At 36.4% G+C, this 25,012-nt stretch overlaps 2 protein-coding genes across 2 annotated transcripts in view; one reads left to right on the top strand and one right to left on the bottom strand.

Annotated features, from left to right (window-relative positions):
- Positions 1-25,012, top strand: part of LOC106882651 (uncharacterized) — a 138,977-nt gene that overhangs the window by 32,604 nt on the left and 81,361 nt on the right. The window lies entirely within an intron of this gene.
- LOC106882643 (uncharacterized) lies at positions 12,606-16,992 on the bottom strand. Its single transcript, XM_014933383.1, has 4 exons — positions 16,774-16,992; positions 15,990-16,144; positions 14,785-14,830; positions 12,606-12,677 (listed from the first exon to the last, which is right to left on the bottom strand). The coding sequence occupies exons 1-4, from the start codon at positions 16,990-16,992 to the stop codon at positions 12,606-12,608; spliced, it is 492 nt and encodes a 163-aa protein (XP_014788869.1).

The following is a 25,012-nucleotide window of genomic DNA, read 5'->3' on the forward strand; positions in this document are numbered from 1 at the left end:
GATCCTCCTAAATTATGCAATGGGACAAGATTGATTGTGAAGACATTATCACGCAATATGACAGAAGCTACCATCATCACTGGATGTGCCTCTGGGGAAGAGGTTTTCATTCCAAGAATTCCAATCAAACCAACAGGCACGCCATTTGAGTTCAAACGAACACAATTCCTAGAGCGACTTTGCTTTGCAATGTCTATTAATAAAGCTCAAGGTCAGTCTTTGAAATCTACTGGCTTGCTTTTCTCATGGTCAACTTTATGTTGGTTGCTCCAGGGTAGGTAGTTTGCAAGACTTATTTGTCTATACTCCAAACCAGAAAACAAAGAATGTTGGTTACCCAAAAGCTCTTACGTAATTTCCTTCAACATATGTGGTAGAATTTATCTCCTTTCATAAAAGTGGTAAATTTTGTATTTTCGATTATTATTATTATTATTATTATTATTATTATTATTATTATTATTATTATTATTATTATTATTATTATTATTATTATTATTATTTTGTATTACGAATTCAGAATTGATTTCCCAATTGAAGAATAAATTGAATTTATAATAACAAATTTCTATACAACATATTTGGCTTTTTCCTTCCAATATATAAGAAAAAATTTCATTCCTGGGCAACGCCGGGTGCCTCTGTTAGTTAACTATTAAAGTGAATGCCTTTCATCAGTGGATTTTATGCGAGTACCTCAAATATGAATACACATGCTTGATCTCTTTGGTGTTTTAAGAAGTCACTATAAAGTATCTACTTCAATACTTAGGCATCTTCTTAGTCGTCGAGTCATTTACCAAAATTTTCATTTATTATTTTTTGTAGTGGGTCCATTATTTTCCTAACAACTTGGAAATTTCATGTTTTCTTCTTTCTTTTCTGAACTCTTAGCTTTCTTTGTTTCGCTCTCTTTCTCAATTTCATTCACTTATTCCCCCTCATTACTCTCTTCTCTCTGCCATTCCCTGTTTTATTTCACATCCCTCTTTCAGTTTCTCTTCCTCTCCATTTGGGCGGTTACGGAGCTTGCGTTGAAACAAAACACGCGGCGAGGCAATTGAGATAATCAAAGTGGTTTGGAACAAAGACTGCTTGTAACGATTGTTTCGTCCATTAAATTTTAAACCGGACATCATTTTCGAGTATTCGTGTTCCAGTTTTAAAACCATCTGCTATCGCCCACGCATATCCAAGAACCACTTAATTAAAAGAGCAATGTTTTTCCTGTTTGTTTATTTTGTTAAATAGTTGATTTGTTTATTTATTTCAATACGTGATAAATCAATAAAATATTACAATGCCTGATATATATATATATATATATATATATATATATATATATATATATATATATATATATATATATATATATATATATATATATATATTTACTTCGTTATCAGAGTACTATTTCATGTACTTCTCACTCATAGACAGAGGTAAATCCCACCTTAGAAAAAAAAATCACATTATTAATACTACACTGAATTTGGGCTCCTGCGGTCCTTCATAACAATATGATTTCTTAAAACCAGTTCAGAAGGTTAAGGAACTAATATATCAAAATCTAATTAATCCCAACGAAAAATGGTTTTGAAATGTTTAAATTCAATATTTGTGGAATAAATTCGAAATCCATTGATGATTATATTGATACAAGATTTTATAAATATATCTTTATTACATAAATGCATAGATAAAAATTATAATATTTGTTGGTTATATCATTTTATTGATGGAATACTGCTGATTAGAAATTTGCAGCTGTCAAATCAACATCTGGTTTTGGTGTTAAACTCTTTAGCATTCAGATTACTCTGTTAACTGTAATACTTAGTTATTTACATTGTTTTGAATTAATCATGCATTAATTATATCGTAGCTTCGAGATTTCGATGATGAGATTCTTTTATCTTTTACTTGTTTCAGTCATTAGACTGCGGCCATTCTGGGGCACAGCCTTGAAGAGTTTTTAGTCGAATGAATCAATAACAGTACTTTTCTTTAAAGCTTGGTACTTATTCTATCGGTCTCTTTTGCCGAACCTCTAAGTTACGGGAACGTAAGCATGTCAGCGGTGGTGGGAAACAAACACAGACACAACGTGGTTGGGAAGCAAACTTCTTACCACACAGCCACGCCTACGCCTGATTGTTTATTTTTGAATGACATTGCAGTGTACGTGAGGGAAGTCAGATCTGGCTTCTTGAACATAAACAAGTAAAATATCTCGGCTGATTATGGCCAGTTTAAATGGTAAATGGTTAAATAGTCATAGGTTTTTTCCCCCATTCTATGCCCCACTCTCTTTAAACAAAAGCGGCATTGATAAAAACCAACTACTTATTTGCTAAATGATAACTGTAAAATATGGAAACAAAAATGTATGAATGAGACCACTAATCCCAATTATAATATTTTGTCTTGGTTTCCATTTGTTCATTATTATTATTATTATTATTATTATTATTATTATTATTATTATTATTATTATTATCATCATCATCATCATCATCATCATCATCATCATCATCATCATCATCATCATCATCATCAAATTAAGTAAAGTCAAGTACTGGGATCGATGTGATCGACTTACCCCTTATTATTATTATTATTATTATTATTATTATTATTATTATTATTATTATTATTATTATTATTATTATTATTATTATTATTATTATTCAGTAGTTTTATTTTTATAACGTGCTTTCACTTCACTACCGAGCGCAGCTCTGTGCGCCTTGGGTATGTGCTGTGGTTTGCTGTGGTGCTCTTATGTTTACTGTATTGAAAGTGTTTTGCGTAGAATGTGTGCAGTACCCAGTAGTGCAATTTTCTGTATGTTATATATATTTGTAAGTCCTGGTGTTTTTGTTATGTATTTGTCTGAATATTTTTTTATTATACCTAAGGCACCTACTATGATAGGAATTATTTCTGTTTTTAGATTCCACATTCGAGTTATCTCTATTTCCAGGTCTTTGTATTTTGAAAGTTTTTCCATTTCTTTTAGAGAAACGTTGTCATCTGCTGGTATTGAAACATCAATTAGAAGGCATTTTTTTCCTTCATGATCTTTGACAACTATATCTGGTCTATTTGCCTTAATTTCTCTATCTGTGTGTATTGGCATATCCCAGAGTATGGTTGCTTTCTCGTTTTCTGTGACCTTTTCTGGCGTGTGTTTATACCATCTTTTTTCTGTTGCTATTCCATAATGTTGGCATAGCTTCCAGTGTATATAGGTCCCAGCTCTGTCGTGTCTGTGAATATATTCCTTCTTAGCCAGGACTGGGCAGCCAGAGATAATATGATTTATTGTTTCTTGTCGATCTCCACATATTCTACAGTTACTTGTTATATTTCTTTTCATTATGTGTTTTTGGTAATTTCTGGTGGGGAGGCTTTGGTCTTGTGCAGCAATTAAAAATCCTTCAGTCTCTGCTTTGAGTCCTGAGCTTCTCAGCCATTGCTGGGATTTTTCTCTGTCTATTTCTTTCGCATTTAGTTTAGCCCAGTATTTACCATGTAGGGGCTTTTCTTGCCATCGTTTTATCATGGTCCGTTGCTGTTCTAGTTTTAGTTTGGATTTCATTTGTTTTATAGCTTTTGTTGTTTCTTCTTCTTCTTCTTCGTATTTGTTAGGTAGATTGATTTCTTGTTTGTATTTGTCAGCTTCCTTAAATACTGAAAACAGTTTTTTGTTTTGCTCGTGTTTTGTGGCTATTTGTATTAGTTTCCCTTGCTTCTGGAGTAGGTATTTTTGCAGTCCTATGGTGGTTATTTTATAATAGTTTTCTAGCTGTATAAGACCCCTGCCACCTTCTGTGCGTTGTATATATAGCCTTTCTATGTCAGATTTTGGGTGGTGCATCCTATATCCTGTCATTATTTTTCTTGTTTTCCTGTCTATTTTACATAGTTCGTTTAGTGTCCAGTTAAGGATGTTGTAGCTGTAGCTTATAACTGGGACAGCTAAAGTGTTGATACCCATTATCTTGTTTTTAGCATTGAGCTCTGTTTTTAGTAGTGATCTAACTCGTCTATAGTACTCTTTCTTTATTTTTTCTTTCATTTGTGTATGTTGTATCCTATCTAGTTCATTGACTCCTAAATACTTATATGGTTGGCTTTCGTCTAGTTCTCTTATTTCATTGGCTTTATCTAGTGTTATATTGCTACTTTTAACTAATTTTCCTCTTTTCAGGGTTGCTTTGGCACATTTTTCTAATCCGAATTTCATTTCTATTTCCTTGGTAAAGCCGTGTACTGTCTGTAGTAGTGTTTCTAGCTCTTTGTCGTTTTTTGCATATAATTTTAGGTCATCCACATATAGAAGGTGGCTGACTGTTTTTCCATAGCATTTGTAACCGCATCCAGTTCTATTTAGCAATTCTGTTAAAGGTGTGAGTGCCAGGCAGAACAGGAGTGGAGAGAGCGTGTCTCCCTGGAATATTCCTCTTCTAATGGGGATGGCTTTCGTTTTCACAAGTCCCTCTTTTGTTTGGAGCTGTAGCACTGTCTGCCATTTGTTCATTGAGTGCTCTATGTATTTTATGATAATTGGTGCCACCTTGTTTATGGCTAGTGTTTCCAGAATCCACGTGTGGGGAACACTGTCGAAAGCCTTTTGGTAGTCCACCCAGGCCATACTGAGGCCTTTCTTCTTTCTGCGGCTGTCTTCAGTTATGGCTTTATTGATCAATAATTGATCTTTACAGCCGTATGAGCCCTTGCAGCATCCCTTCTGCTCTTCTGGAAACAGGTTGTTATTTTCCAGGTGTTTACTCACTCTCTGCGATATTATTGCAGTAAAGGCTTTGTAGATCGTAGGGAGACAGGTTATAGGTCTATAGTTTTGTGGTTTCTCCGTTTCCGTGGATTTGGGGATTAAGATGGTTTTCCCTTTTGTGAGCCATTCAGGCATTGTTTCTGGATCTGCTATTATGTTGTTAAAGTTTTCTGCCAGCTTTTTATGCATTGCTGGCAGGTGTTTTAACCAGAAATTGGGGATCTTGTCGTGTCCAGGTGCTTTCCAGTTGCTTAGTCTTTGCAGTGTCTGGGTGACCTCTTCAGTTGTTATAGGGGCCCAGAGTTGCTCAGGTGCTAAGTTCGTTGTTTTAATGGTCCTTTTTGGGGGTTGTTGCTTCACCGACCATATTTGTTTCCAGAATTTCTCTAGTTCTTCTGCTGTTGGTGCTGAAGTAATGTCTATTTTATTTTTACCCAGTTCTTGGTAGAGTTTTTTGGGGTTGGATTTGAACTGTTTGTTTTGTTCAAAGAAACGTTGGCGTTTCTCATACCGGCGGATCCTCTGTGCTTTGGCAAGGATGTCTTGCTTTAGTTTTTCTTTTGCCTCAGGTAAGTCTTTTTCTGTAATGCTGTATTTGTACAGTATTTTTGTTTTCTTCTTGTTACTTAGTAGTGTTGATTGTTTACTAATTTCGTTGAGGATCGATAAATCTTTTCTCTTTTTTTTAATTTTGTTCTGGATGTTATTTATCCACAAGGTCTCTTTGGGTGGTAGAACTCCTGTTCGGATGGGTTTGAGTGAGTATCCTGCTTCTTTTGTGGCTGCAGTGGCTGCCGCATATATCATGTCATTTAGCTCAGTGATATTGCCTGTTGTTTCTGTGGTTGTTAGTTCCGTGACGGCCAGGTTTATGCTATTTATTATTGATGTTGTTTTATTGTCTATTTTGATTTTTGGGAGATATAATCTGTGGTCCATTCTAAGATCTGTGGTTTTCAGTTCTTCGGTTATTTTCATTTTCATAGTATCGTAATTATTAGGTTTCCCTTCGTTATTATTATTATTATTATTATTATTATTATTATTATTATTATTATTATTATTATTATTATTATTATTATTATTATTATTATTATTATTATTATTATTATTATTATTATTATTATTATTATTATTAATAAGACAGTGAGCTGGCAGAATCGTTAGCACACCAAGCGAGATACTTAGTAGTATTTCGTTCGTTTTTACGTTCTGAGTTCAAATTCCACCGAAGTCGACTTTGCCTTTCATCCTTTCGGGGTCGATAAATTTAATATCAGTTGAGTACTGGGGTCGATGTAATCGACTTAACCCCTCTCCCAAAATTTCAGGCCATGTGCCATTAGTAGAAAGGATCATTATTATTATTACGATTATTTATTTATTATAAGTCTATTGTTCATTGTATGACTGTTAGTGGCTTAACTTCCCGGTTAAAGTTTTTATTGTCCTTAAGTGTTTGCAAATGAAAATGTTTTTGCTTTAATGATATAAGTAACCAGTTCCGGGTTGAATGGTGAAATGTGATAAAGTATTGTACTCCTATCCAGAAATATGAGCAGGACAACAAAACTTGTGATTTTAAAACATTGATAAATTTTGTCAAAATATTTTCTTTTATTGAAAAAAATAGTTAATAAGAGGGGTGCTGAAAAGTTCCTGGCTTTAGGTAAAAGAAAATACAGGAGGATCAGTTAATTATGATTTTATTCAACATATTCCTCTGTCAGTTTCACACGCTTATTGCAGCGGACCTTCAGTTTTTCTAAGCCCTGTAAAAGAACTCGGAGGCTGAGCCTCTAGCTATGCCTTTCGCGATACCCATACAGCTAAGATTTATATTGGAATATCTGTGACCTCTTGATGCAGAGTAGAAGCGACTCGACCTAGATAGACACTCTGATCCACGAGCTATGCAAACTATCAAGAACGTTACTCCAGAGATACTTCAGAGTATCCCTATTTTGTCCACGTATATTCACGATCGTATTGCTTTGGTCATTACCCAACATTCATAATTATAGGTGGGGATAAGCACGAAAAATTTGTGGTAAATTCTGTGGTAATATTTCTAGATGTGAAAGGCGGTGAGCGAGCATAATCGTTAGCACGCCGAGCAAAATGCTTTGCAGCATTCCGTCCATCTTTACGTTCTGAGTTCAAATTCTACTGAGGTCGACTTTGCCTTTCATCCCTCCGGCATTGAAAGGATCATACCTTCAGCACTATGGATATACGATTAGAATCTTGCAAGAAACAATCGCAAGACGGATTCGTCAAGTCGAGCCAACTGGCAAGAGATCTAAGGGTGGACCAAGAACGAAATGTTTGGATAATATCCATAGTCTCAGTTGAACACACTTGAGAATCCAACCGCAAGGTATAATGATAGTTGCCACTGATAGGAACCTATGGAGGAGATGCCCGAGGACTGTATACCCACAACCTTTCCAAGAGTTATGGGTGAAAAAGATGGATAGAGGAATGGATGGAAGTCAATGGTAACTCATTTAATGCAGTGAGCATCAAAAAGTCAATTAGAACAAAAAAACAAAAAAAAAAAACATGCGGCGAGGAAAAACCCTCCACAATATTAGTAATTGGTTAATATTTTATTTTGATTCTTTCAGTAAATACGGGAGACAACTCCAATATGTTTCGGTCTTGTCGGACCTCATCAACAAAGTATAAACTTCACTGTATTTGAAGAAATAGTGAAAAGAGAGTCACTAAGTGAAATTGTTTGGCATAGAAAAATAGAACTCTTTTTCATCCTAAACTCTATCGTTATTGTTGTATCGGCTCTTTTAAAAACGTTTGCTTCATTCTCGTCGTTGTTGTTTGTGCCAATGATGTATACGAAGTGCGTTCAAAACGTACCCGACTTATTTTTCCCGCCAAAAGTAATGCCGCGTGAGCAAAATCTTGTGGGTGTAAGCTGATGCCACCCTTCCAGTGCATGCATGAAAATTTTCGAGCCAGTAGACTTTGTCAGTTCCCGACTTGAGTGCCTTTAGCAGAGTCCACTATGTTCCCAGCATCGAGCTACATTTCCGGTTTGCGGATATTTTCCTCTCTTCCTCTCACCAGTCTCGAAGGCCCTATTTAAGATCATAGGATTAAAAAAAGCTAGCAAAAAATATTGGCTTGCAACTGGTCGGGACGGTGAAATTTTTTTCTTACCTACTGAAGAGACGATAGCTAGAAGCCAACCAACACTATCTACACCACAGTTTCTCATGGGCAGGAGACTACGTGAGGATAGAAAAGAGTGGTGTCGACATATTGATCTGTTTATCAAGATTAAGATGTCTTTAAACTTGTTCAACTCTATGACTAAGAAAGAAAAATGATATGGATGCAAACTATTCTGCTTCACTTTAACAGAAAGCAAAAACCACGCGATGGTCATGGATGGAACGCTTTAGGTCATTGGCGAACGGGTATGTATGGGTGGCAGTTTGGGAACCGCTGGTCTGCACTACAGTCAAGAGATTTACGTCACGCAACTTGATCCATCTTGTAAATATGTACCATTGAAATGGATTACTCTCCACCGCCAACAGTTTTGAACACTTTACAACCGTCAAGTATTTTGTCGCGTTGTAGTACTGAGTTCAAATGCTCTTTCCATGAGTACGGCTTAGAGAACATCAGGTGATATGAGGCTGATTACTTTTTCTACATAAAGTTAAATTTGTTTAATCTTGGATCAGTTTTGATCGAATAGACCTATAATCAGAGCCGTTCCAACCGTGATTCAGTCTTATTGTAAATTACTGTGTGATATCTAGGACACTGTCTGGGTTGGCTAAAAATTGAAACTTAAACTGTTTATAACTTTTTGTTATTAATTTCTATAGAAAATGAATATGATTTTCATCATCAGCAAGCAAAATTACATGAGTGTAGAAAACTTTTAAAAATTCTGACGGTGGGAAGTATTTTAAAAGATCCCACTTTCAGTGTGTCCTTTTTTTTTTTTTTAGATGTGATTTGAGGAAGATTTGGCTGTTGAATGACCACTCCTTCGATAGCTCGTGAAAACGGAGTGCTTTAGTTGTGAAGTTATAACTCAAAAATTTATGGGACTGAATCACATGGTTGTTGTTTTCCTTGTTGTTCGCCTAGTTCGGTCCGTAACAGAGCAGACTTATGACCAAAAGTGTTCCAGTCATCCTGTATTTTTTTTATCAGGACTACATTACCCAATATGCCCTTTCCTCTTCAAAACGGCAAGGTATAACCTTAGGATGATTTGATTGCTATTGATAACAGATCGACGGAATGCAAAGAGGCTCTTTTGTTGGATCGTAGTTTACTCTGTATAAAATGGTTACTCTATGAAAAACAAAAAGAAAATATAATTGGATTCATTTAAACTGCACTTAGTTATACAGATTAAATTTATAGAGCTGGTATAGTTAGTTTAATTGTATATATAAAAAAGCTTGCCTATAAAATCTTGAGTAAAGAAAGACTCACTCTTGGTTGCGAAGTTCTATTTTGTCCAATATTTATACATACGAATCATCGTAAAAAAACTGTAGTTATTTACTTCCAAGATTAGAGTGTTAATAGTCATGATTTTTGTTTTTCTTGTTATTTTATGCTTCTATTAATCCTCTCAAAGAATACATTTAAACATAAGTATTTCTAGTACAAAATTACACAATCACTAAAACCGCAATGGTCTTTTAATGCTTTCTTTCCTTTTCGTTTTTCTTTTTTTTTTTTTTTGCATTGAAGTATTTAAAGAATTTGTTCGCCTCAGTTTCGCCAGTAAAATTGTTTTCATGTGCTGCAAGTATTAAATTTAGTTTTCAAAACATATGACCCCCGATAAGGAGTCTGATCGTAAGATAAATTATGCTCTCCGTACAGCTAAACTGTATAAAGTACTGAGAGATATGTGATAATATATGTTGACGTTATCAGCTAAGGCGGGGGTGACGAAGCAGACGGTGAAAAGGCGAGCTATATTTTCTTTTTCTTTTTTTCTTTATCTGGTTCGTTGTTACACGCTCTTAAGTTCAAACTTCTTTATTTTATTTATATTTGGAGGGAGAGAGGGTAGATTCAAGAAAATAGGTACCAGTTATATACTAAAAATAGTAAGCAACATGCAATAGAGAAATACTTTAGAGGAGCGGAGTCCACAACTTGCTTTGCTTGTGGTAATTACTTTGTATACGCTATTATTGTGTGGAGGCGCAATGGCCCAGTGGTTAGGGGCAGCGGACTCGCGGTCATAGGATTGCGGTTTCGATTCCCAGACCGGGCGTTGTGAGTGTTTATTGAACGAAAACACCTAATGCTCCACGATGCTCCGGCAGGGGATGGTGGCGAACCCTGCTGTACTCTTTCACCACAACGTACTCTTACTTCCTGTTTCTGTTGTGCCTGTAATTCAAAGGGTTAGCCTTGTCACACTGTGTCACGCTGAATATCCCCGAGAACTACGTTAAGGGTGCACGTGTCTGTGGAGTGCTCAGCCACTTGCACGTTAATTTCACGAGCAGGCTGTTTCATTGGTCGGATCAACTGGAAGCGACGGAGTACCAACAACAACGCTATAACTGTCATTGACAAAAATTATATAGATGCAACAACTTGTATTTTCTCTTCCAATGAAGAAAATAACAAAGCTCATAATCTAATTAATGCTGTACAAACACTCAAGTCAAAAATTCAAATGAGATTGGTTTTTATTTCATTATTGAGTAAAATAGTTTCTCCTCTCTTTGTATATATTTGTGAGATTTTCATCCATTATATCCATACCAGAGGATGCGACGTCAAGTTAAGCAAGGTAGGCACTGCCTACCCACGTTTAACACTATAACTATTAATCATTACAAGTTAATGTCTTTCTTCCTTATAAAAAAAATGTTAATTTTCCATGTATAATTCCGTAAATGGCTATTGCTACACACACACAAATGCATGACTTTTGCTCCAAAATGCATTTTATATTGTATCATTAACGTGAAAATAATTTTCTGCTCATACAATTTGTCAAAAATCGCACAACCTACATCTGCAACGCAGTGGGAATGAACCCGGAACCATGTGGTTGGTAAGCAAGCTACTTACCACACAGCCACCCTCTTTAAGTTTTGAATCTAAATTCCACAGAAGTTGATTTTTTTTTACTTACACTCTTCCGAGGTCAAATATCAGCATAAAACTAGAGTCAATTAAACTGATTATACTTTTTCCGCACAAAATATTTGACCTAAGTTAGAAATTGTTATTATGGCTGAAGAAGTACAGTAACTGGGAGGAATGAATATATTATTCTTGACGTCCGAACTGTAACGTCATATTCCATTGAAAGTAATGCATTGTATTTATGCAAAACGCTCATCTCTACTTACTGAAGTATTTTATGCCTAATTTATAAAATACTAGCAGAGGCACCCGGCGTTGCTCGGGAATGAAATTGTTGCTTATATACTTGAAGAAAAAAAGGCAAAATATGCTGTATAGAAATTTGAGGACATTCTGTAGATGGACTCTCAGATGAATGATGGCTGGGCGCCTCTCGTGAATGGGGAAAATTGAAGATGTGCCAAAAAGCCTCATTGGTACTTGGAAACTTTTACGAAAATTAAAATGGGGATTAAATGAAAAAAATGATTTACGTGAATATCCTCACAAGAGTAATTGAAATAAATGGCGATTGTGGAACCCCCGACCCACGCGCGCGCGCGCATACACACGTGTGTCTTTGTAAATATGTTTGTATACATTTATGTATGTGTGTGTTTGTAAGAGACAGAGTGTGAGTGAGAGAGAGGTTTGTTGTCATGTATACGTACATGCATAAATATACATACATCTTTGGATGTATGCATATGACAACACAGCCCTTGACTCACTCACACTCTTACAAACACGCACGCGCATACACACGTGTGTCTTTGTAAATATGTTTGTATACATTTATGTATGTGTGTGTTTGTAAGAGACAGAGTGTGAGTGAGTGAAGGGGTGTGTGTGTGCGTGTGTATGTGTGTGAGACAGAGTGAGAGAGCGGTGTGTATGTAGTATTTACTCTCTCTCTCTCTCTCTCTCTCTCATACACACGAACACACACACTCACACACAAAATAGAGAGTGAAGCTTTTTTGCCGTTGTTACGTCAATACCGGAAGTTGACATTGAGGAACCTTTTTAAAGAAGTGAATCTTAAATATAAAGCAGTATTTTTTATTTTTAATTAAAAAAATCAAATGAAGAGCCTAAGATTTATCCGAGGTCAAATTATTCACGCATCACAAGTATGGAAGCATTTGGTGAAGTCGATTTCACGTGAAAAGCGATTACACACACATCTCTGTATTATATATAGTATAGATTATTATGTGTGGCGCCGTCCTACGGAACTAGACAGTGGGTCGTTCCGTTTGTTTAAAGTTACATGTCTACTTAACCAACTGATAATTAATTGAAGAGTCACAGCTTGGTAACAAACCCAATTTCACGATACAGTGTCCATTCCCAATTGGAACAGTTTTATTTACGTTGTTAACGTTTTTTTTGTTTTGTTTTTTTTGTGAAAGACACGGGCGTCAGAATTCCGTAAGATGATTATTATATCTCTTGAAATACCTCAAAGTAGAGTAGTAGTTGCTTCTGTAAGAAGTTCTAGTCCAGTGTCAAATGTTTAAGAGATTCAAATAGCAAACGATGATAACTTAGCTAAAAACCCTCTCTGTCTCTCTCTTTCCCTCTACCTCTCTCTCTCTCTCTCTCTCTCTCTTTCTCTCTCCCCACACTCTCTCTCTCTCACTCGGTTCTACAACGGGTCTAAGAGGATATTCTTTTCTTTGTTCGAAATTTCCATTGCTATTTCTGGTCTGTATACCATCTGGAAAGGAAGAGTTAATAACATTTTCAGGAGATTAAGCTTGATATATATATATATTGCTGGACGCTATTGAGAAAATATGAATTTGTATAACTTTATAGACGACTACATAGCAACGGTAGCTTTACGTAAGAGGCGTAAGTCATTAACATACCGTAACAATAATACAGACATAGACTTAACAATCTGCAACAGTAACAAAAATTACGTACGTAACTTCTCACGTATGTATAGGTTAAATGTATTGGTGGTGGTGGTATTGAGCACACATGCGCGCGCACACACACATAAAAACACTCCTATTTTTACACACTGTTGTGATATTAGAAAAAGTTTGTTAGGCCTTATAAAACCTAAATAAAGTAACATCAGTAAAAGAACAAGGAGCAGACCATAACATTCAGATTTCATTTATTTTGCTTGTGATAAAAAGTTAAGTTACTTTACTTGAAGTGGTCGGCGAGTGTCTCAGGGCTCTCAACTTGAAAATAGTTAGAAGCTAGTGTTTGTAATGGTTTCTCTGTAATATTTTTAATTATCCTCATGAATACAGCTGTAGTGGTTTTGTATAGGACTAGATGAAGGATTTTGAAGATATTCGCCATTTAATTGATAGTAACAACAACAGCATTAAACTTAATTGTTAATTACATCCTGACAAGTGGGGAGGATGAAGTTCTTGTATAGATGTCTATTTACCCCCTATTCTGGTATCTAAAATAAAAACTTTGCTCGCTTATTCAAGTGTTATACTTTCGTGACCAAGAAACTGAATGAAATCTTTCCTTGAAATCAGAATGTTGACCTACCTTATGTTTCTCATAAGAGTCATCTTAATGGGCCAATAATTCTGTTTTTAATGTTGCCGCCTACTTCAACTGGCGCCTGAAACAATGTTTCAATAAATATATACATAAATACTATTATTCGTCTACAAACAATGATCTCTATTTTCCAGTTTGAGAGAAACAGACGAGTTATTGTGAATAATTTTATATTGAATCCGGATGAATGAGATTTGTAAAGGAACTAACATAATTTTGAGTTACATTAGATGGACATTCAAAACTCCTTGTCAAGTAAAACCAATCAGGAAAGAGATCGAATTTATAGGATTGAGAGGAGATGTTGTTTCAGCGATATCATTAACATTAATGTAACGTCTGGATGAATAAATTGTTTCTGAAGAGATAGTCAGAAACTTAACAATAATAATTTTTCTTACTATAGGCACAAGGCCTGAAATTTGTGGGGAGTGGGTAAGTAGATTACAATCGATCCCAATGCTCGACTGGTACTTACTTCATCAACTCCGAAAGGATGAAACGCATAGTCGACTTCGGAGGAATTTGAACTCAGAACGTAAAAACGAACTTAACGCCGCTAATCCTTTTGTGCGATACGCTAACAATTCTGCCAGTTCGCCGTGTGTGTGTGTGTGTGTGTGTGTGTGTGTGTGTGTGTGTGTGTGTGTGTGTGTGTGTGTGCGTGTGTGCGTGTGTGCACGGGCGTGCGTGCACATACACACACAGCAGTGGTCTGGTGATTTAGAGAACTGAGAAGATCGATTTCCACCCAAATCCCTACGAATAAATCGATAAATAAATAGATAAATAAATGAAAAGTAAACTAGAAGAAATTCTAATACATTCTGTATTTTAAATTATGACAAGTAATGGGTTCCGCATATTTTCATGTGAAAGACAATTGATTATAGAATGTCATTGTGCAATATGTTGGAGAATTGCCGTGGTTTCTATGTATTTGTAAATAATTAAGCGAATGTAATTACAGATGATGCATGTATTATTACAAGCATGCATATGAATTATAACTCTCAGTCTGAGTTATTCTTTTGCTGCATAAATTATCAGTGAGTCTGGTGTATTTTGTTATGATGTGGAGAGAATTGTTTTGGATGACTTGTGATGTATTGACTGGGAGTCGAGACACAATTATACATTGGACACAGCTAACATGGTGATTTAACACATCATGGATCTCATTATCCAAGAATAGAGAGGAAGATTTTGTTTAGTAATTAAAATGTAACTGGATATTTTTAACTGAGTTATATTCTCCAATCATTTAAAATTTTCAGACTTACAAAACGTAAAGAAACATTGTACAACATCGTTCGATTGGTCCATTTCCTGAAGTGTAGAATACAAGAACATCAAGAAAATTAAGGCTCTAGAACAGGGGTGTCAAACTCATTTAAGTTCACGGGCCACATATCAACCTAATTTGATCTCAAGCGGACCGGATCAGTAAAATCATGGCATATGAACCTATAAATAACAATTTCAAAATGTTCCCTTTGTTTTAGTGTTAAAAAATACATTCTGAAAATGTTCATGTTTAAAGAATAATTTTTTTTTTTTGCAAAACATTGAACAAGTAAAAGTAAGGACTGCTAAAGAGACTGAGTTATCACACTGCCATCTAAATGTATAAAATTTATAAATTTAAAAAAACACTTTGTAAAATATTTTAAAATATTTTTATTATTTTTTATCATTCATTTTCAATATGTTCCTGAAATGTGGCACCTTTTCTCCTTCACAAGTGCATCAATATCAGGCGTCAAATCCTGAGTAGCAGTCAAATTCAGGATGTCATTTAGGTGCTTATGTCCGAGCCTTGAGCGCAGCTTTGTTTTATTGATGCTCATTACAAAGAAAACTTGTTCACAAAGGTAGATAGTTCCGAACATGCTCAAAACTTTCGCAGCAAGGGCTGTCGATTTGGAGCACTTTAGCAAGAGATACTGATGAAATGTGTCCAAGCCCACCGAGGTAAGTTTATTCTTCAAATCTGAATCACACTGCAAGACAATTATTTCAAGTTGGATGTTGACGGGCAGATAAGAGGCGTTGACTGTAAATAGCGAGCGAAAAACTGTGAAGTTTGTCTCAAGTTCATCAAAAATCTGAAACTTTCGCAGCAATTCCGTGATATTGTCTTTGTACCGATTTATGTCAATATTATCTACGGTCAAAATCACATCTTTTAGACAAAAAGAAAAGGAGCAGGGTCACCACTTGACGGTTGTCTCTCCCATAAAGTTAGCTTCAACTTGAACGCACGTATGCTTTCAAAATACTGTGTGACAACTTTTTTACGGCCTTGCAGCATTTTATTCAGATTATTCAAGTGCTCTGTAATATCCACGATAAAAGCTAAATCTTGCAGCCATTCTGGTGATTGAAATTCTAACAATGGTTTGCCTTTTTTCTCCATGAACTGTTCAATTTCTTCTAGTAGATTAAAGAAACGCTTCAACACGGCATCTCGGCTAAACCACCTTACCTCGTGTGATATGGCAAACCATAGGTAACGCCTATATCGCTGAGAAGATTATCAAATTGTCGGTGATTCAGACCTCTAGTTCGGATGAAATTAGCAGTTCGGACAACTGCTTCCACGACGTGATCCATTTTGAACGACTTGTAACACAATGCCTCCTGGTACAAAATGCAGTGAAATATCCAAAAACCATGTCCACTATTTGCAGTCTGCACTTTCTCTCTGAACTGCGTCACAACACCTGTTTTTTCCCAATCATTGATGGAGCGCCATCTGTAGCCACGCTGACAGCACGGGCCCAGTCCACTCCAACCCTGTCCAGCGCTCCAGCGAGAGAGATGAAAATGTCATTTGCTGTTGTGGTGTCCATCATAGAAACCAACTCCAGGAACTCCTCAGTGACCATCAAAGTCTTGTCTACATCACGAATGAATTAAGGCCAGTTGCGCAACATCCGTAATGTTTGCGCTCTCATCATTTGCAACCGAAAATGCAATAAATTACTTGAAATTTGTGCTTCAGTTGCCTGTCCAAATCTGCAGAAATATCTGAAATCCTACCTGCCACAGTGTTTCTCGTCAGGCTAATGTTGGTAAAAACCTGTCGCTTCTCAGAGCATACAATTTGTGCAGCCTTCAGTATGTATGTTTTCACAAACTCACCCTCACAGTACGGCTTTGATGCTAATGCTATTTCTCTAGCAACAAGGTAGCTAGTTTTTACTGCCGCCTGGCTGATATCTCGGCTTTGGCTGTTGTTTCTTCAGATCCGCTATCAATTTATTTACCTTCTGTCTTCTCATTTGTTCTTGCAAGTTATTGTATTTGTCGGCATGATGAGTCTCATAGTGGCGCCAAATGTTATATTCCTTGAGCACTGAAATCTGCTGCGAAAACACCAAGCACACAGGTTTCCTATTCACCTCCACGAATAAATAGGAAACGGCCCACTTTTCTTGAAATAATCTACACTCTGTATCCACTTTTCTCCTTTTTGACAAAGACATTTTGGGTAAGATAAAACAGAGAGAAATGTTAACTTAAAAAAGGAAAACATTGTTAGTCATTGAATTAATTTCAATAAAATATATTTATTCCAATACAATATTTAAACAAATCTTTAAATAAATCAGTCATACTCAAACAATCAATGTTCATAATAATAAGTAAGTAAATATATAATTTTTACACTTTTCAAAGTCATCTTGCGGGCCGGATGAAACCCAGCAGCGGGCCGGTTCCGACCCGCAGGCCGCATGTTTGACAGCCTTGCTCTAAAAATTTAAGATACTTTGAAATGTTCTCTATCTTCTTTTCTTTCAATCATTCTTTATCCATTTTATTAGTCAGAAAATCTGTCCCGATAATGACAAAGCCAGTAGGTTGTTGCAGATGACGCATATAATATTCTAAGTGCTTAGAACTCTCTTGATAATCCTTGCTGCTCCTAAGAAACTTTCTGCGAGAGCTCTATAGAGCATTCTATTCCAATCTCCTTCAACCATTTGTCTATATCTTTGCTTACTGTTCTCAACGCACCAATTATTATAGACACGACCTTGACTATTATTGTTGTTGTTGTTGTTGCTGTTGTTGTTAGGTGGCGAGCTGGCAGAATCGCTAGCACGCCGGACGAAATGCTTACCGGTATTTCGTCTGTCTTTACGTTCTGAGTTCAAATTCCGCCGAGGTCGACTCTGCTTTTCATCCAGTTGCGTACTGGGCCAATCTAATCGAGTGGCCCCCTCCCCCAAAATTTCGGGCCTTGTGCCTAGAATAGAAAAGATTATTATTATTATTATTATTATTATACTTCAGTGAAGGCATGGATGTGTGGTTAAGAAAGTCGCTTTGCAACCATGTGGTTTCGGCTTCAATCCCACTACAGGTGGCATCTATCCACTGATTGATAGAAACTGTGTGGAAGCCCGTCGTATGTGTGTGCGTGCGTGCGTGCGTGCGTGCGTGTGTCTGTGTTTGTGTCGCTACCACTGCTTGACAAATGGTATTGGCTTGTTCACGCCTCCTGTAACTTAACAGTTCAGCAAAAAGAGTTCAATAGATTAAGTACCAAATTTAAAAGTGTCGTGGTCAATTTGTTCGACTAAAACTCTTAAAGACGATGCCCCAGCATGGCTGCAGCCCAAATAACTGAAGCGAGTGTAGCTGTGCGGTAAGAAGTTTGCTTCTCAACCACATGGTTCTGGGTTCAGTTCAATCTCGGAACTTGAGCTAGAGTTTATATATATATATATATATATATATATATATATATATATATATATATATATATATATATATATATATGTGTGTGTGTGTGTGTGTGTGTGTACATCTATCTATCTATCTATGTATATATATATATATGTATATATGTATATATATGTATATGTATATATATATATATATATATATATATAAAATCAAGGGAAGATGAAAGAGGCTAGATCGGCTTAGCATGCATGTATATCTTCTATCTTTTATCTTTTAATTGCTTCAATCAATGAACTGCGACCATACTGGGGTACCGCCCGAAGGGTTTAGTCGTAGAAATCGACCCCAGTGCTTACTTTTTTTAATACCTGGTACATATTCTATGGTTTTAAATTTCTCCGTGATCCACTCTGTTCTTTATCCTTCCAGTTCGATAAAATATATACCAGTTATATACTGGAGCCGATTTCATCGATATGCTAACTTATCATTATCAGCATTAACATGTAACCCGTGATTATATAAATTCAATTCAGTTTTATAACGGATGTAGGATGTTCCTTTCAATACAATCAACTGTTGTTCTAGTATGTATGTATGTATGTATGTATGTATGTATGTATGTATGCACGCATGCATGTGTGTGTATGTGTGTGAGTGCGCATCCGCACGTGCTTCTAAGATCCACCACTTGACCTTCAATGAATGCTTTGTGCATTTCAATCGATTGAGGATTGTCTTTGAATTGAAAACATCCGTTTTTGTCATATGGTTAAGGTTGAAAAATGTAGGAAACTTGATGAATATACTTTTATACAGAACGGTGATCATGTGGAATGACAAGGCATTTTTATTACCAGCTTTGTATTTATTTTAGCTAAAGTTTATCTTGGATGTTGTATATGTGTCTGGGTGCAGTAATAGTAGTGGCTGTGATGGCGGAAATGTACTGCACACCAGAAATAAATTGATAAACGAATAAAATAGATGCTTGTCTGTCTAAATTTAGTTAGTAGAAATACTACAGTTTTATTAACTCTTCAGCATTGAAACCAACCATATCTGGCACAAATATTTTGCTTGTTTTATGTTCAAACTGGCCGTATCCGACCTCTCACACCAACTCTACAATGTCCTTCTAAAAATAAGTAATGACATCATTGAAATATCAAAGCTACGAGCTAATGTATGATTAATTCAAAGCAATGTAAATAAATAAGTATTACATTTAACAGAATAATCTGACTGCTAAAGGGTTAATATAATCCTATCATTTGAGACTATTCTAACTAAAGGCAGTGGTTTGGCAGAATCGTTAAAGAGAATGTCTTGTGGTATTCAATCACTATCATTTACGTCCTGAGCTAAAATGTCACCAAAGTCGACTTTGCTTTTCATCCAACGGAGGCAATAAAATACATACCGATTACTAGAAACTTCGGGCCGATGTACGTCACTTGTATACTGGTCGTCCAGCTAACTGTTCTATAATAAGCAGTTGTTGCACATCGTTCAGCTCTGAAGGCCTACAGATGATGCTCATTTTAACAGCTCGTTATCATCGTTGTCCGAAAAAAAACATCCCGACTGAAGCTTCTGTAAGTTTGTTTCGGTGTCTTTGAATCTCTTGTGAACAGAGCATATGCTAGCTTGAAGGCGCATCGTCTATTTTATGCTGCGCTAGTATAATAGTTCTGTGTATAATAGTATAATAGAGTGCTTTACGTTTTATTGGCTCGAATGTTGGTCATTCGTCCGAGTTTTCATCCTGGTGGTGTATATGTGTTAAAGGTTAGATATTGCAAGTTTCTTTTCGCCTGTGATCTATCTTTCTGGTGTAACTCGTATAAATTTAGAGCTAATCTTTTGTTTATTAAGTATTCTAAGTATTGCTTCCTTTTAAATATTCTATTTCATTAGATCAAAGTTATAACATGGTATAAATTACTTTTGGTATTGTTTACTTGTGGGAGAGTTTACTGGGTGTAGGACGGTAACAAAACCTACTTAACATTTTAGTGTCTTAGATTACCTTCCTAATTACGCGCGTGTGTGTGTGTGTGTGTGTTTCTTTGAATTTTATTTGAGTTCTTCTTGAGAGAATTCAAGCCGGCCGCTAACAAAGCGACATGATTTTTAAGTTAAGAGTTCCTGGTGTTTGTAAATATGTTGTTGAGTTGGTTGAGTAGTTGTGTTGGTTGAACTAGCGATGCATATACCCATATATGTATGTATGTATGTAGGGGAGACCGGGTCTAGTTGTTACGTTTTTTTCATTTTTTTGCCTTGGCACCCACATAAATGAACACAGCTGAAGTTTCTTTTCAGTTTTAATTAGTAAAACATCTCTATTTATTGTTATCACCAACAAAAAAAACAGGAAATTACATAACATTAATTAGACAGGTTCTACTTAATGAGGTGGTGTCAGCTGTAACAATTTTCTCCGAGTGCGGGGTTCGTTGTGACAGTTACTGGGGTACTTTGTTACAACTGTCGATAACTCGGCATTATGTTAACAAACAAGTTTGAAATGAATACATCTCCTGCTTCTTGCATCTTGAAAGTATTATTTTAATTAATTAACTGTGCTTTGAACCACCTCATATCCTAACTGTGATACTGAGAGTCCTCATCAGTCAATTTCCCCATTGTTACTTGTGCCATCTAGTCGGAATCGTCCTCCATTAACTTCTCACCACACAGATCACACAGAAAGTCCTGTCGTCCATCGGTAGAGTCAGTGTGTGCCCTGTCTTTACAGATCGTGCATTGCACCCATTCTTCACCTGGAAGGGAGTTGGAATAACAATCTGAGCAGACAAGGCATTTCCAATCGGTGACTTGCTTGCTGCGAGGCTGCTCCCCTTTGCCTTTACCTGTTTTAGTTGACTTTCCCTTCCCCTTTGTTGCCTTTTCTGTACCAGTTGCCTTCTTTGGCTTCGATTTCCGTTCATTCATTTCATCTACTATGCGCTGTTTTACGGCAACATCCCGTAATGATATCTTTTCCTCTATCTTTCTATGACATCAGGAGGGGTATCCCCCCTTGTAGTCTTCCTTTTGTAATTTCTAGGCTTGGTGTGTTAAACTGAAACAGAAGGGGTAAGTTGTTACATGCCTGGGGTAAGTTGATATACTGTAACAATTAGCCCCGACCATGAATTTCTGGGGATTACCTCGTACACAGCACTAGTACTGCATGGCATCCAGGACACACCTTCATGTATCGAAGGCAACTTCCACTACTTTCTAATGAGTCACAAACTACTTCAGTAACACCAGTTGTGCTTTAGAAGTTAAAAAAATGACTTTGTGGCAAAATTTCACTTATGGAGTAAAAAATCCTTTTTTTGAGCCATACCTTTCCTGGTGACAGCCCGCCAGTGCAATACACATGTGCAGACATGATGCTATGGAGTTGGCCTTCACGAAGTAGAGACCCGAGTGCCACCTATTTTTTGAAGTTCGAAACAATGGGCTTGTAACAACTAGACCCGGTCTCCCCTATGTATGTATGTTTGTATGTATGTATATGCTCATATTTATATTAAAATAGATATACGCTTCTATGTTATTGCTGTCTATTTCACATTTTCTGCAAAATTTATGAAAATAATATAGACTCATGAATAACAGAGTCCATCTTCCCTGCATTTTCTCTCCTCAGTTTAACTTTTTATTTGCACACGTGAACACATTGATCGACACTGCGTTGACTTTGATTACTGAACATGATTGCGCTGAATATTTTAAGAATATGTCAAGAGAGTTAAGAAATGGAAATTATGTCTCCCAAGCTAAACTGATGTTATTGTTGTCTTTGTTATGCTATACATGCATACAATATAGTATGTAGTTTATATCTAATGTACTAATTGTATGTCTAATATATTTATGGTAATGTGCAGAGCAACATTATATTATATAAAACTTGTAATCGTTTGCAAAACTTTTTAATGTTTACATTCTTTTACAGTTCTGTGACAAGTAATCACCGATGTCAATGTCTGTTCTTAAAACAAATTCGCTCCATTCTACCGTGACGACCTTTAAGTTGACGATGCCGAAATGGGGACAGAGGACAACGTAATCGAGACTGGAGTTAACGAAATAATGCTTATGATGTCGAATTTGAGGGTGACGTTGACAAGAATGAGGTTGATAATAATGAATTAGGGGGAGGGGGAGACCACTAATATTACTCAGAAGGGGAAAGCTGAAGTTATTTCGTTTGCTCTAACTTGATTCACACTGACAACATTTCTGAGATTTACATAAAATGTTGGTTCTTCTCCCAAATGAACTTCATGAATGTTAATGAGACATTGAATACAGATTCTTAACTGCAGCATTTTAATAACTTCGGGAGACGACTGTTTTCCTTTGCCTTTGGCAGTCAGTCTCTTAGTGTTTCTCGTTATTCTGACGTTAGACGGAAAACATTACACCTTCTTTTGTTTCAATTTCGTTGGCAGAATTATTAGAGTCGGACAAATGACTGCAGATTTTAATTACAGCCCTTTAATCTACGAGTTCAAGTCACGCTGATGTCAACTCTGCCTTTCATTCTTTTCCAGCTTTAATAAAATAAAGTACCATTCAAGCCGTGAGGCAGATTTAATATCGGAACAATGCTTTCATATATAATGTGAATGGAATTATCATTGATCTTAGTCCGCAAGATCTATTCTAATTATAGAAAAAATAGATGCACTTTACATGTAGCGAAAGTTATGGTTTGATATCTTCCAGATGTGACTGAGATTGAACAACTTATAATGGAATCAGTTCTATGACCCGAAAACAAAATTAGTTTTGTTTCCACGTACGGGTTTACGTCATCTTGCTCAGCAGTGCGCGCGTGCTTCAGCATGTATGCGTATGTGAATGTATTTATTGCATTTAAGGATGCACTTATGTGTTTACACGCAGATAAGTATCTCTTGTTCTAGTTGGTTTTGGAAAATTGTTTGTGAATATCTTCGTACGAAAGCAAAGTTATTAACTACTTTATAATTGTTCTTCTGATAAACATTCGTAACAGCTTGTCTACGCGACTGATATATACGTGTATATATATATATATATATATATTTATATATATTGTATGTATGTATGTATGCATATAAATATATATGTATGTACATATACACCTACATATACATACACGGTTGCATGAATCTGTGTGTGTGTGTGTGTGTGTGTGTGTGTGTGTACAGATTTTAATTCTTCCAAGGGTAATACTTGTTTAGGAGCTTCTACTTTATGGATGTTTTGTTGCGGTATACACGTGCGCGTGCACACACATACACACACACACACACACACACACACACACACACTCTCTCTCTCTCTCTCTCTCTCTCTTCTCTCTCTTCTCTCTCTCCCCTTCTCTCTCCCCCGCCTCTCTCTCGTGCGTGCACGTATATGTATGTTTGTCTGTAAGAACGTTGTAGCTTGCTTGAAGCATTGTGATAAAGAAGTAAATTGGGTATAGACGAAGAACTTCTTACAGTGCAGAAACAGAAATAGATTTAATAACTTTATTATGTTTCAGGCACAAAAGTCTATCATCAAAATTAAATAACCCCCAAATCATCGGTCCATTCAAATAATGACAAACGTTGGTTGTGGTGTGGACAAGGAAAGTAGAGGGGTTGGTCGTAAACAAAGGAAGTGGGCCTACGGCATGCCCTTAAGTGGTAGTAGCAGCAGTGAGCACAGACATATACGTAAACGCGCGCGCGCACTCTCTTTCTCCCTCTCTCTCACACACACACACACACACACACAGTTGTGAAAAGTTCCTTGCTTTGGATAAAAAAAATACAGGAGGATCAGTTAGTTATGATTTTATTCAACATATTCCCCTCTCAAATTCGCACACTTATTGCAACGATCTTTCATTTTTTTCTAAGACCTGTAAAAGAACATGGAAGTTTGGGCAACCAGACCTTTCGCGACACTCTTAAAGTCAGGAACTTTTCAGCACCCCCTCGTACATACATGAAAGTTTGGTTTTACAATTGGGAGAAACAGAGTTCAATATGTAATATGAGGCATAAGACGGCGAGCAGGTAGAATCGTTAGCACGCCGGGCAAAGTGCTTAGCGCCATTTCGTCCATCTTTACGTTCTATGTTCAAATTCCGCCGAGGTTGACTTTTTCTTTCATCCTCTCGAGGTCGATAAAATAAGTACCGTTTGACCCCTGGAGGCGATGTAATCGACTTACCTCCTTGCCTTGTGCCAAAATCTAAAACCAATTTGTAATACAGAGTATATGTAATCTTTTAGTAGCTGAAAATTACTACAGGAGTGATTCAGTGTGCTATAATTTCATGTCTTTGCACTTACCTCTATTTCAGTTAGCCTTTGCTCAAAAGGATATCAAACGATACTAATTAGATATTTAAATGCGAGTGAATGCACAGTTCCTTTGCCGTGGCCTAATAAATCTGTTAAAAATATTGTTCTACACCTACCTGTACAGGGTTACTTTCTTATATTTCTTTCTCCTTGAACATTGGCTCAGATGTGTGTGCGTATATACATACATAGTTGCGCGCACACACGCACACACACACACACACACACACACACACACACACACACCCACACCCACACACACACACACACACACACACGTATTTAGTCTTAGAACCTATAGGTCAGAAAAAGCATACACTTGACAACAGAGTGGATATATTAGCATTTATGCTATACAGTATTTATAGGTTCAGTTCAGTCAATTTAATCAGTCAGTTTCACACACGAGTTAGAGAAGACCCTAATACGGCGCTAGTCAGAA

The sequence above is a fragment of the Octopus bimaculoides genome, chromosome 3, assembly GCF_046866305.1.
Source record: "Octopus bimaculoides isolate indiv1 chromosome 3, ASM4686630v1, whole genome shotgun sequence".
Taxonomy (NCBI): domain Eukaryota; kingdom Metazoa; phylum Mollusca; class Cephalopoda; order Octopoda; family Octopodidae; genus Octopus; species Octopus bimaculoides.